The 12,211-nt window shown below is 38.5% G+C and overlaps 1 protein-coding gene and 1 non-coding gene across 7 annotated transcripts in view; one reads left to right on the top strand and one right to left on the bottom strand.

Annotated features, from left to right (window-relative positions):
* The window catches only part of Carf (calcium responsive transcription factor), a 63,358-nt gene that overhangs the window by 39,110 nt on the left and 12,037 nt on the right, over window positions 1–12,211 (top strand). For all 6 annotated transcript variants that reach the window (XM_045148477.1, XM_045148478.1, XM_045148480.1 and 3 more), the window contains 4 exons: window positions 2,147–2,290; window positions 6,334–6,567; window positions 9,799–9,961; window positions 12,014–12,077. In XM_045148477.1, coding sequence (XP_045004412.1) covers window positions 2,147–2,290; window positions 6,334–6,567; window positions 9,799–9,961; window positions 12,014–12,077 — 605 coding nt within the window. The remainder of the gene's footprint in view (window positions 1–2,146; window positions 2,291–6,333; window positions 6,568–9,798; window positions 9,962–12,013; window positions 12,078–12,211) is intronic.
* Window positions 3,612–3,738, bottom strand: LOC123460508. Its single transcript, XR_006637057.1, has one exon. It is a non-coding gene; the product is annotated as a small nucleolar RNA SNORA31 (small nucleolar RNA).

The following is a 12,211-nucleotide window of genomic DNA, read 5'->3' as shown; positions in this document are numbered from 1 at the left end:
TTTGTTGTTTTTCTTGCCAAAAGAAATATTTTTTAAAGTATTAAAAATATGATGGTGGTACAGGCCTAAAATCCCAGCACCTAGGAAATGGAAGCAGAATTAGATGTTCAAGACCAGTACTGGCTATGTAGTAAACTAGAGTATCAGACCCTGATTCAAAACATACAATAAGCCTGACCATGAGACAAAACTTACAGTTGCCTTTTAATATAAGCAACCTAAAAGCTTTAAGTATAAAGTGGATATAGGCCTGTCTGTATGAATAATTAATTTAGTCTTTATCCTCTAAGTACCTCTTATTTGTTTGTTTGAGACAGTCTTGCTGTATAGTCTATGCTAGCCTCAAACTTTCGATCCTGCTCCCTTATCTTCCCAAGTGCTGAAATTACAGGTATGTATCACCATACCTGGTTATAAGTCCTTAAGTATTTACTCTATACTCAGAAACCACTTTAGGTGCCATAAAAGGAGGAACATCAAAAGAGGAATAAAATTGTACTTAAAATCCTAGGCATGCTGAGGTAGAGGTAGGAGAATCACCATGAGTTCAAGGCTACCCTAAAACTACATAGTAAATTCTAGGTCAGCCTGGGCTAGACTCTACCTTAAAAAAAAAAAAAAAAAAAAAAAAGGCCTAGGCAGTTAGCCAGATATGGTGGCTTATGCCTGTAGCCTTAGCACTCATGAGGCTAAGTAAAGTAGAAGTATCACTGGGAGTTTAAGGCCAGTTTGGGCTACAGAGTGAGTTCCAGGTCTGTCTAAGCTAGTATGAAACCATGCATCAAAAGCCAAAGGGAGGGCTGGAGAGATGGCTTAGTGGTTAAGCGCTTGCCTGTGAAGCCTAAGGACCCCGGTTCAAGGCTCGATTCCCCAGGACCCATGTTAGCCAGATGCACAAGGGAGTGCACGCATCTGGAATTCGTCAGCAGTGGCTGGAAGCCCTGGCACACCCATGATGCTGTTTATTTTAGAGAAGTCAGTGTCAAGTATCAGGCCAGCATGAAATAAGTGATGTTTCACAGTAAAAAAAAAAAAAAAAAAAAATTAAAATCCCAGAGCCAGGTATAGTCGCCTTTAATCCCAGCACTTGGGAGGCGGAGGTAGGAGGTAGGAGGAGGATCACTGAGTTTAGCCTGGGACTACAGAGGAAGTTCTAGGTCAGCCTGGGCTACAGTGAGACACTACCTCAGAGAACCAAAACAACAACTGAAAATAGTGCTGGAATGGATCAGGAAATAAGAAACTATGAGGGAACATTAAAGTTTGAAATGTAGATGTGCTATCCAGCTGTTGGAAGAGGAATGTTAATTCATAGCAGGAAGGAAAGTGCCATCTCACCTGGGTTTGGATAGCGTACCAGTTACTTTCTTTCTTTTTTTTTTTTTTTTTTTTTGGTTTTTCAAGGTAGGCTCTCACTCTAGCCCAAGCTGACCTGGAATTCACTATGGAGTCTCAGGGTGGCCTCGAACTCATGGCAATCCTCCTACCTTTGCCTCCCAAGTGCTGGAATTAAAGGCGTGCGTAAGGAAGAAAATTACAATGTTTGTTTGTTTGTGGTAGGATCTCTTGTCTAGGCTGACCTGGAATTCACAAGTAGTTTCATGCTGGTCTCAAACTCACAATGATCCTTCTACTTCTGCCTTCCAAGTGCTAGGATTAAAGCATGCACCACCAAGCCTGGCTGAAAATTACAATTTCAATGTCTGTCATGGCAGGGAGGAAGTACAGAGAAAGAATGGCAAGCTTGGGCTGTGCTGTAACACCTCATAGCCCTGCCCCCCTGTCATACTTCCTCAGTTAAGGTGCCATATTCTAAGGTTTTACAATTTTCCCAAACAGCTCCACCAGGTGAGGATTAAGTATTCAAACACATGAGACTATGGGAGTCATTCTGCTTTCAAACTACCACAGGTACTAAAATCTCATGGGATGCTTGGAATGGTGCCAAGAAATTTGTATTATTTATTTTATTTTTTAAATGTTTATGTTTTGTTATTTTCAAAGTAGGGTCTCACTCTGGCCCAGGCTGACCTGGAACTCACTCTGGAGTCCCAGTCTGGCCTCCAGAGATAGGAAGATTGCTATGAGTCTGAGGCCAGGAAAAAATTATTATAGTCAATAATTTCTTTTTTATCCTTGTATAAAGGATTTACATTAAAAAGGTACAGAAGTTTCCTGAATATAGAGTACCTATAGATCCCAAAATTGACAAGAAAATAATCAGGATGGAACAAGAGAAGGCCTTCAACCTGCTAAAGAAGAACTTGGTCGATGCCGGTGGTGTTCTTCGGTATGACATTTCTGTGATTCTTTTATTTTCTGATTAGCTTCATTTCAAATATGTTTTTTTTAAAATTATAATTTCCCAGTATTTCATTGATATAGTTTTGTTAGGGAGACACCTCCCTAGCATCTCTTTTTTTTTTCTTTTGCTGTTGTACATGTTACAGAATTTATTAGCTGGAGATTATAGATAATTCTAACCAGAGAAATATAGGGCATCAAATTCTTACCTCTTTAACCCCTGTTTGGTTACTATGATAACCAGAAGTTAATTCCATGCCTAAATAAAATTCCATTTTTATGCTTCAGGTTTTAAATAGAAAGAACTATTCTTTCTTTCTTTCCTTTTTATATCAGTCCAGGTAAGGAGTTTATTACTACATAATAAATATTTTAAACATCTTACATGTATGAAAAATGAATTTAGTCAATAATTAGGTCATTCAGTTTTGAGGCCATTGAGTATAACTTTTAATTAGGCTTTATTTTATTTAATATCAGTTATAAGAAGTACCAAAGGTTGGCTATGTGGCTCAGTGGTAGGACTCTTCCCAAAGTTCAATACCTAGCACCAAAACAAAAAGCAGAGCAAAACAAACAAACAAACAAACAAACAAAAACAGTTTGGGGATTGGTCTGCAAGCCTATGGAACAGAGTTCAGATGCTTAGCACCTATATAAAGCCAGATGGGCCCAATGGCACATACATCTATAATTCCAACATGCTTATGATAATAGAGATAGAGCCAGAAGAATCCCAGTGCTCATGGGCCAGCTAGTCTGGCTTTCCCAAGGGTAAACAACAATAAGACAGACCCTATCTCAAACAAAGTGGAAGTAGAAAAGCAGTACTCTTAGTTATACTGTCCTCCACACACACAAATAATTTTGAGTTTAAATGCACTTTTATTTTTAGACAACCTACGTGACCTTTTTCTTAAAAACACAATGCCTATGCTCCAAATAAATCAGTCAAAATAAAAGCTCAAGGTGACATCATCAGTCCCATTCGTCTAGTCCTGGTGTTGTATGGACAGCAAGCAGCAGCCAGCTATGATGACAGGCAACATATCCAAATTACTGACATTGGCCAGACATGGTGGCACACGCCTTTAATCCCAACACTTGGGAGGCAGAGGTAGGAAGATCACCATGAATTCAAGGCCAGTCTGAGACTACATAGTTAATTCCAAGTCAGCCTGAGCTAGAGTGAGACCCTACCTCGAAAAAACAAAATCAAACAAACAAACAAAAAATTACTGATGTTGTGTGAACAAGGAGAGAACATTAACACTTTTTCCAACTTAAGTACAACTTTCTGACCATATTATCATACTCCCCAATTCAATGGGGGCCATCACAAAGATGGGAAAAAAGCACAGGGATTCTTTACTTTTGCATCCTGGTAAAAACCAGAAGAGCTGCAAACTATTCCCTGTCTATTAGTGGATGCAGACAAATAATTTTTTGTTTGTTTGTTTTTTTGTAGTTTTTTTTTTTTAAGTAGGGTTTCACTCTAGCCTAGGCTGACCTGGAATTCACTATGTAGTCTCAGGGTGGCCTTGAACTCATGGCGATCCTCCTGCCTCTGCCTCCCAAGTGCTGGGACTAAGGGCATGTACCACCACGCCCAGCTAGACAAACAAATTTTTAACAAATATATATTTAAAATATTTTTACTTATTTATTTGAGAGAGAGAGAGAAAGATACAGAGAAAGAGAATGGGTACACCAGGGCCTTCAGCCATTGCAAATGAACTCCAGACACATGTGCCACCTTGAGCATCTGACTTTATGTGGGCCCTGGGGAATCAAACCTAGGTCCTTAGGCTTTGCAGGCAATCACCTTAACCGCTAAGCTATCTCTCCAGCCCTTAACAAATAATTTTAAAGTTTGTACAAAAATATCAATTAAAATAGTATCTACCACTGGGCATGGTGGCACATGCCTTTAATCCCAGAACTTGGGAGGCAGAGGCAGAAGGATCGCCATGAATTCAAGGCCACCCTGAGACTACATAGTGAATTCCAAGTCAGTCTGAGCTAGAGTGAAACCCTACCTTGAAGAACAAACAAACAAAAAGTAATAATAATAAGTATGTATCAGACAAATTTAATTCCCTAGCATCTGTTTCTTGCACTGCTATGAGAGACATGTATTCACATTTTAGTTCATTCTCTTGCTCATTGGGCCAAAAGAGCTGGGAATGCTCTCTAGGTGAAGCTAGGCTCCTGTGAAGGAAGCTTTTCCCATGTAGCTCAATTTTTTTTGTTGTTGTTGTTTTGTTTTTTACGAGGTAGTGTCTTGCTGTGGCCCAAGCTGACCTGGAATTAACTGTGTAGTCTCAGGCTGGCCTCAAACTCACAGCAGTCCACCTACCTCTGCCTCCCAGTGCTGGGATCAAAGGCGCGCATTACCATGCCCGGCCCAGCTAGCTCAATTTTAATAGACTGAATGATAGCCTGCTATGGTTAAAAGGTGGTAATGTGTATCACAGAAATGTAGTTTGAGACCAGTCTTTGATGACCAAATATAATTTTGATGATCAAAAGATCATTTAGTGCTGGAGAGATGGCTTAGCAATTAAGGCACTTGCCTGTGAAGCCTAGGGACTCATGTTCAACTCTCCAGGTACCATGTAAGCAGGTACCATGTAAGCCATGTGCACAATGACACAAGCAGGCAGCATAAGTGCACAAGGGGGCTCACGCTTCTGGAGTTTGATTGCAATGGGTGGAGGCCCTAGTGTACCAGTTCTGTCTCTCACTCTCTCTTACTGTTGAATAAAAAAAAAAAAAAGTCAGTCTGTTGGGCTTGCCTCAAAAAAAAAAAAAAAAATTAAAGTCCTGTGACATAGCAGGGTGTGGTGGTACATGCCTTTAATTCCAGCCAAGGTAGGAGTATCACTGTGAGTTTCAAGGCCACTCTGAGACTATATAGTAAGTTCCAGTGAGCTAGAGTGAGACTCTACTCTGTAAATCCAAAAACACCACAAAGGAAATTACATATTTAAAATATTATTTTCATATATACTTAAATCCCTGCATAATCATCAACTTTAGGGACATAGTGGAAGCTTATAAAAAATATTTAGGGGCTGGAGGGATGGCTCAGTAGTAGAGTGTGCTTCCTGTGCAAGTATGAGAGCCTGCAGGGCCTAAAACCACAAGATCTCGAATCCCCAAGTCCCATATAAACAGCTGGACATGGCTACACATGATTGTAATGGCAGTCCCATAAAGAGAAGAAAAGAGACCAGGGAATCTCCCAAGCTTGCGCAAAACAGTAAGCTCCAGTGTCTGTAAAGAGGCTTTGGCTCACATAAGGGACAGGAGAGTAATACACCAGGTCACTTGCTGTTTGGCTGCAGTCACTACAGGTGAGTGCTCCCTGTCTCAGGTGAGCACAATGCTGCAAGGGCATATACATAATACCACACACACAGTACATTCAAGCAAGCAAAAAAGTTTGAGTATAAGAGCTAAGCATATATATATGTGTGTGTATGTATGTATGTGTGTGTGTGTGTGTGTGTGTATAATTTGCATCCATATATGTGTGGTACATGTATGTATGCATGTTCACATGTATGTGGGTGCATGTGTGTGGAGTCCAGATGTTGAAAATGATTGTCCTCCTCAGTAGTTCTCCACCTTATTTACTGAGATAGGGTCTCTTACTTGAACCCAGAACTCATTGATTGAGCTAGTCTAGCTAGCTATCTTGACCCAGGAAGCCCTTATCTCTGTCTTCCAAGTGGTGGGATTACAGGTGAGCTGCTATGCCTGCCCACCATTTATGTGAGTGCTGGGGATCCAAACTAAGGTTCTCAGGCTTGCGAAGTTCTTTATCCACTGGCCCATCTTCCCATCTTTTATATATATATTTTAAAATTTTTATTCCCCATTCATAATCATGTATGACTTTTCATAAAACATTATTCCTTCTCTTGATGAAATTAACCTGTTATTGATTCCTGCTTTTGTCTCATAATATCAAATAATTTTGATATTTAAATTTTAGTAATTTTAATAATATTCTCTTGTCAGGTGGTATGTACAGTTGCCTACCCAGCAAGCTCATCAGTATCATGAATTAGAGGCTCCCTGTCTCCCTTTGTCACCATCCCCTTTTCCTTTGTCTTCTCTTGAAGAAGAGGAGGCTGTGGTCAGAGATGAGAACTGTGCTTTGCCTTCACGTTTACATCCTCAAGTAGCACATAAGATTCAAGAATTGGTTTCACAGGGAATAGAACAAGTGTATGCAGTAAGGAAACAGTTAAGGTACAGTAGAATCAAATTTATCTTTTGCATGTTTTCATTTTTAATTGTTGGTTTAAATAATATACTTAACAGTGTAGATATTTTCCAAGATATAAAATATCAGAGTAAGAAATATCGTTTCTTTAAATAATCTTGTAAACATTATTCTACAAATGCTTGGTAAGCCTTAGTATAATATAGCTTATTATAATTGTGGTGACTCACTTAAGTCATTCTATTTTTGGCAGATTAGACTATTCTAAATGATACTTGAATTGAATTTTTTTTTTTTTTTTTGTTAAGTCTGTACTCTGAACTAGCCTCAAGCTTGCAACAACCCTCCTGTCTCATTCTCCCAAGTACTGAAATTTATGGTGAATTGAATTATATAATAAATGCCTTTAGAAAAAAAAGGAACTTTTATTAGAACCAAAAACCTTAAAACCTAGACTTAGGTACTATTTTAACTGTAACTAATTTTATTATAAGATAATAATAAACAACGGGCTAGGAATGTAGCTCAGTTAGTAGAGTGCTTGCCTAGCGTGAAAAGCCCTGTCTGCATCACCACACAAAACCAGGCATGATGTCAGATGCCTATAATACTAGCATTCAAGAGGTGGAGGCAGAATGATCAGAAGTTCAAGGTCATCTTTGGCTACATAGTTCAAGGCCAGCTTGTACTAGATGAGACCTTTTCAATAAAAAGATAACCACATGCCTTTATTTGCTATGAGTTTAGGGCTAGCCTGAGACTGCAGAGAGAGTTCCTGGCCAGCCTGAATTAGAATGAGTCCCTACCTTGTGGGGGGAGGGAAACAAGATAATAAACAAATGAAAATTTTTACTGTAATAAGCCAGGCCTAGTAGCAATGCCTTCAATCCCAGCACTTAGGAGGCAGAGGTAGGAGGATTGCTGTGAGTCCAAGGTCAGCCTGAGACTACATAGTGAATTCTAAGTCAGGCTGAACTAAAGTGAGACATTACCTCAAAAAACTAAAAAATAACATAACATATAACATAAAATAAAATGCAGCAGGACATGGTGGCATACTCCTTTAATCCCAGCATTAGGGAGGTAGAAGTAGGAGGATCACCATGAGTTCAAGGCCACCCTGAGACTACATAGTGAATTCCAGGTCAACCTGTTCTAAAGTGAGACTCCAGCTTGAAAAAACAAAACAAAATAATTCTTGGAAGTACTCATTTTGTTGTTCAGATTTCTAGTACAAGTAAGGTATAACAATAGGCAGACTGTAGAATTAAATATAAACTTCAGTTCTAATTATTTTTTTATTTGTTTATTTCAAGGTAGGGTCTCACTTTAGAACAGGTTGACCTGAAATTCACTATGTAGTCTCAGGGTAGCCTCACACTCATAGCAATTCTTCTACCTTTGCCTCCCAAGTGCTGGGATTAAAGGTGTGTGCCACTGTGCCTGGCTAAGAATTATTTCTGAATACGTAACTTTTCTGTTTAGCAGCTTCTTTTGACATTTTAACATTTCTTTTGACACAATAAATACATGGCACACTCATTCATTTATGTTGAATCTATAGAACAAAGCAAAAATTTTGCAAAACTATCCATTGTTTGCTAAAATTTGACCAACATGCTTATTTCAAATTATTTGAAACAAGGTTTAGTAAGAACAGAAAAATAATACAACTCTAATTCAGTCTATTGAATGTAATGCATAAGGTATATATTTGTTAAATGTAGTTATTTATATATTTCATTTAATTATAAAGCTATTTATCTTTATTCTGTCTTCTCATTTTCTTATTTTATTTTATTTTGGTTTTTCAAGGTGGGGTCTCACTCTGGCCCAGGCTGACCTGGAATTAACTATGTAGTCTCAGAGTGGCCTCAAACTCATGACGATCCTCATACCTCTGCCTCCTGAGTGCTGGGACTAAAGGCATGCACCACCATATCTGGCTCTCATTTTCTAATTTTAGTATATGTGCTTCCAAAGCAAGCACTCTTCTAATTTTCTTTTTTTAAAATTATTACTTATTTATTTGAGTCAGAGAGAAAGGGAGAGAAGGAGAGTAAGAATGGGCACATTAGGGCTTCCCAGCCACTGCAAACGAATTCCAGACACATGTGCCCCCTTGTGCATCTGGCTAACATGGGTCATGGGGAATTGAACTTGGGTCCTTTGGCTTTGCAAGCAAGCGCCTTAACCACTAAGCTATCCCTCCAGCTCTCATTTTCTTATAATATTACTTGATGTACTTTTCTTGCAGTCTAACCTGATACTTATGCATCTAAATTAGATATGGGCACATGTTTTCATACTTATTTGTGTGTCTTATTTAACTCTACAGTCTTTAGTACCTTTTGCTGTAAAGTGGGAATGACAGTGTATCTGTGTTACAGGATCATAGCTAGAGTTAAAGGATATATTTGAAAGGTTCAAGATTCTCTGATTTAATAAGCATTTAAAACATACTCAAACTGAGAATAGTGGTTCTTTTAAATTAAATTCAAAAAATGTCAAAGGTCAGGCTGGGGAGATGGCTCTGCAGATAAAGCATTTACCGTGCAACTCTGGATACCTGAGTTTGGGTCTCCCAGCCCCACATAAAGCCAGAAGCTGTGGCTCCTGGGTGAGAAAGGAGACAGAGGCAGGAGAATTTCCTGGAGTCTTTTGAACACAACATTAAACAACTATGAGAGACCCAACCTCAAAATGAGGAGGAAGATAGGGACCAACCTGAAAGTTGTCCTCTGACTGCCACATATACACTGTGGCATGTACATGCCTGCATTCTCTCTCTCTAACTTGATCTCACACATATGTATACACACAGTTACACAGTTGTTTGGTTTTTTGTTTTGGTTTTGGTTTTTTGAGGTAGGGTCTCACTGTAGTACCCAGGCTGGCCTAGAATTCACTGTGTAGTCTTAAGGTGACCCCAAACTCATGGTGATCCACCTACCTCTGCCTCCTGAGTGCTAGGATTAAAGGTGTGTGCCACTATGCCCAGCTCACAATTTTTTTGTTTTAAATTTAAAGTCAAAGCTCTATTTTGTTTGCTTTTAACTAGTGAAAATATTACACATCTTTAACCTGAATGAATTCTATGGCTTAATGTGTAGGAAAATTTTAAATGAGAAATAAAAATTATTTATTGAGCTGTGTAAACATACTTTATAGACGTTTATGCTAAAAGAAAACTTTCTTTTGCTCTTCAACTATATCATTGCCATTTATATTTTTATTCCATTTTATCTTTTCTGCAGAAAATTTGTGGAAAGAGAACTGTTCAAGCCTGATGAAGTACCTGAAAGACATAACTTATCTTTTTTTCCAACTGTAAACGATATAAAAAATCATATCCATGAGGTACAGAAATCCTTGAGGACGGACGATATGGTATATAACTCAGAGATTATTCCAGCAACGGTATGACTGTACTGTTCTTTGTTTTCTTAAAGTCTTCCTCAGCTTCTATTAATATTGGTCTTATAAAGAGTCTTCCATTAGTCCATCTATCTCACTCACTAAAGTACAGGAAAACATGCTGGGTATTTTTCTCAAGATATAAATACTATGAAGCTGGGCGTGGTGGCACACACCTAATCTCAGCATTTAGGAAGCTGAGGTAGGAGGATCACTGTGAGTTCAAGGCCAGCCCTAGACGACATAGTGAATTCCAGGTCAGCTTGGGCTAGCGTGAGACCCTACCTCAAAAAAAAAAAAAAAAAAAGTACTATGAGCTCTCAGGTGAGAACTTAATTTAAAAAAAAAAATATTTTACAAGGGAAAATAGATCTCCAAATTTTAGATACTAACCATTTTTAAATTTGCAATTTTTAGCTAGGTGTAGTAGCACACACTTTTAATCCTAGCATTTTGAAAGCAGAGGTAGGAGGATTGCTTTGAGTTTGAGGTGACCCTAAGACTACATAGTGAATTCCAGGTCTGCATGAGCTGGATTTCTTTATAAGAATTCTTACTCCGTTAAGACATTTATTGAGCACCTACTGAGTATATATCTCCTCTCCCACTTTTAAAAAACATGGTCAAAGCCATAGGTTATGGCTCATGCCTTTAGTCCCAGCACTGGAGAGGCTGAGGTAGAAGAATCACCTTGAGTTACATGTCAATTGGGGTTACAGTTAGACCTTGCCTCAAAAAAAAAAAAAAATCCATAGGTGGTTAAGATCAAATAGTTCAGACTTGAATACACAAAGTGCTAAGGTTGGCCACATGCCATACATGAATATCAGCTTTATGCCTACTTTTATTTTTTTGGGGGGAGGCATTAGTTTTCTGCCTCCTGAATGCTAGGATTACAGGAATGTACCACCACACCTGGCTTTACTGCAACTTTGATACTAAATTTTCCCCTTTGATATTAGTAATTTCTAAAAAAAAGTTACTATAGTTATCCAGAAATTAGTAATTACAATAAAGGCAATGATGCAGCATTAAAATCTGAGTAGCAATAAGTTTATCCTCCTTAGTTTTGCTATCCAAATTTGGTAACTAAATATAACAGGAGTTTCTAGAAGCTGGAACTAAGTATAGGCAAATCTAATCTGTACTTTTCTGTCAGCTTTATGGTTATCCCTGAAGATTGTAGACCATACCTAGAGAGTGGGCTTCAAGGAAGCTAGTAATGGCCTAGATGTTAGTTTATTGAACTACAAGAAAGCAGGAGCAGGCTGGAGAGATGACTTAGCATTTAAGGCTCTTGCCTGCAAAGCCAAAGGACCTTGGTTCGATATCCCAGTACCCATGTAAGCCAGATACACACAGTGGTGCATGCATCTGGGGTTCGTTTGCAATGGTTGAAAGCCCTGGTAATCCATTCTCTCTCTCTCTTGCTCTTTCTCTCTCTCTCTTTCTTTCTCCCCCTCTCTCCCTCTTTCCCACTCTCAAATAAATAAAAATTAAAAAATTAAAAAGCAGGAGCTATTATTTTCTGCTATACAAATTCTTATTTATTATCAAAAGTTTAAGAAGTAAAACAGATTTGGTTAGCCATCTATACTTCCTATCCAAATTCTTGATATCTGAACTCCGGGGCCTATTTTTGGATATTGAGGTACTGAGATACTGAGGTTTGAAAATGTGAGCAAGTGAAGAGAGTAATTATCAAACAAAGCACAAGTGTAGTATGAAAATAAAATGTGATAATTCTTTTTCCTTTCTTTAAATATTTTATTTTTATTTATTTATTTGAGAGAGAGATACAGAAATAGGTAGGTAGAGAGAGAGAATGGGCACACCAGGGCTTCCAGCTATTGCAAACGAACTCCAGATGCATGCGCCCCCCTTGTGCATCTGGCTTATGTGGGTCCTAGAGAGTCAAACTTGGGCCCTTTGGCTTTATAGGCAGGCACCTTAACTGCTGAGCAATCTCTCCAACCCAAAATGTGATAGTTTTTAATGTTCTAAAATTTTTTCAATATAGCTACTTCCTTTTACTGACATAAATTCTTATTTCAGCTTCAGTGGACTACAGATAGTGGGAATATTCTCAGAGAGACTGTGACAGTTACTTTTGCAGAAGGTAGGTTACCTTAAATATCTTTACAATATAAAATCAAACAATGTTAAAAGTAGAAGGAGGAGGTGCTGGAGGGATGGCTTAGCGGTTAAGGCACTTGCCTGCAAAGCCAAAAGACCTATATTCAATTCCCCAGG

This window comes from Jaculus jaculus, chromosome 4 (assembly GCF_020740685.1).
Source record: "Jaculus jaculus isolate mJacJac1 chromosome 4, mJacJac1.mat.Y.cur, whole genome shotgun sequence".
NCBI classification, from domain to species: Eukaryota; Metazoa; Chordata; class Mammalia; order Rodentia; family Dipodidae; genus Jaculus; species Jaculus jaculus.
The sequence above is the reverse complement of the archived record's forward strand: the minus strand, read 5'-3'. Positions and strand labels throughout refer to the sequence as shown.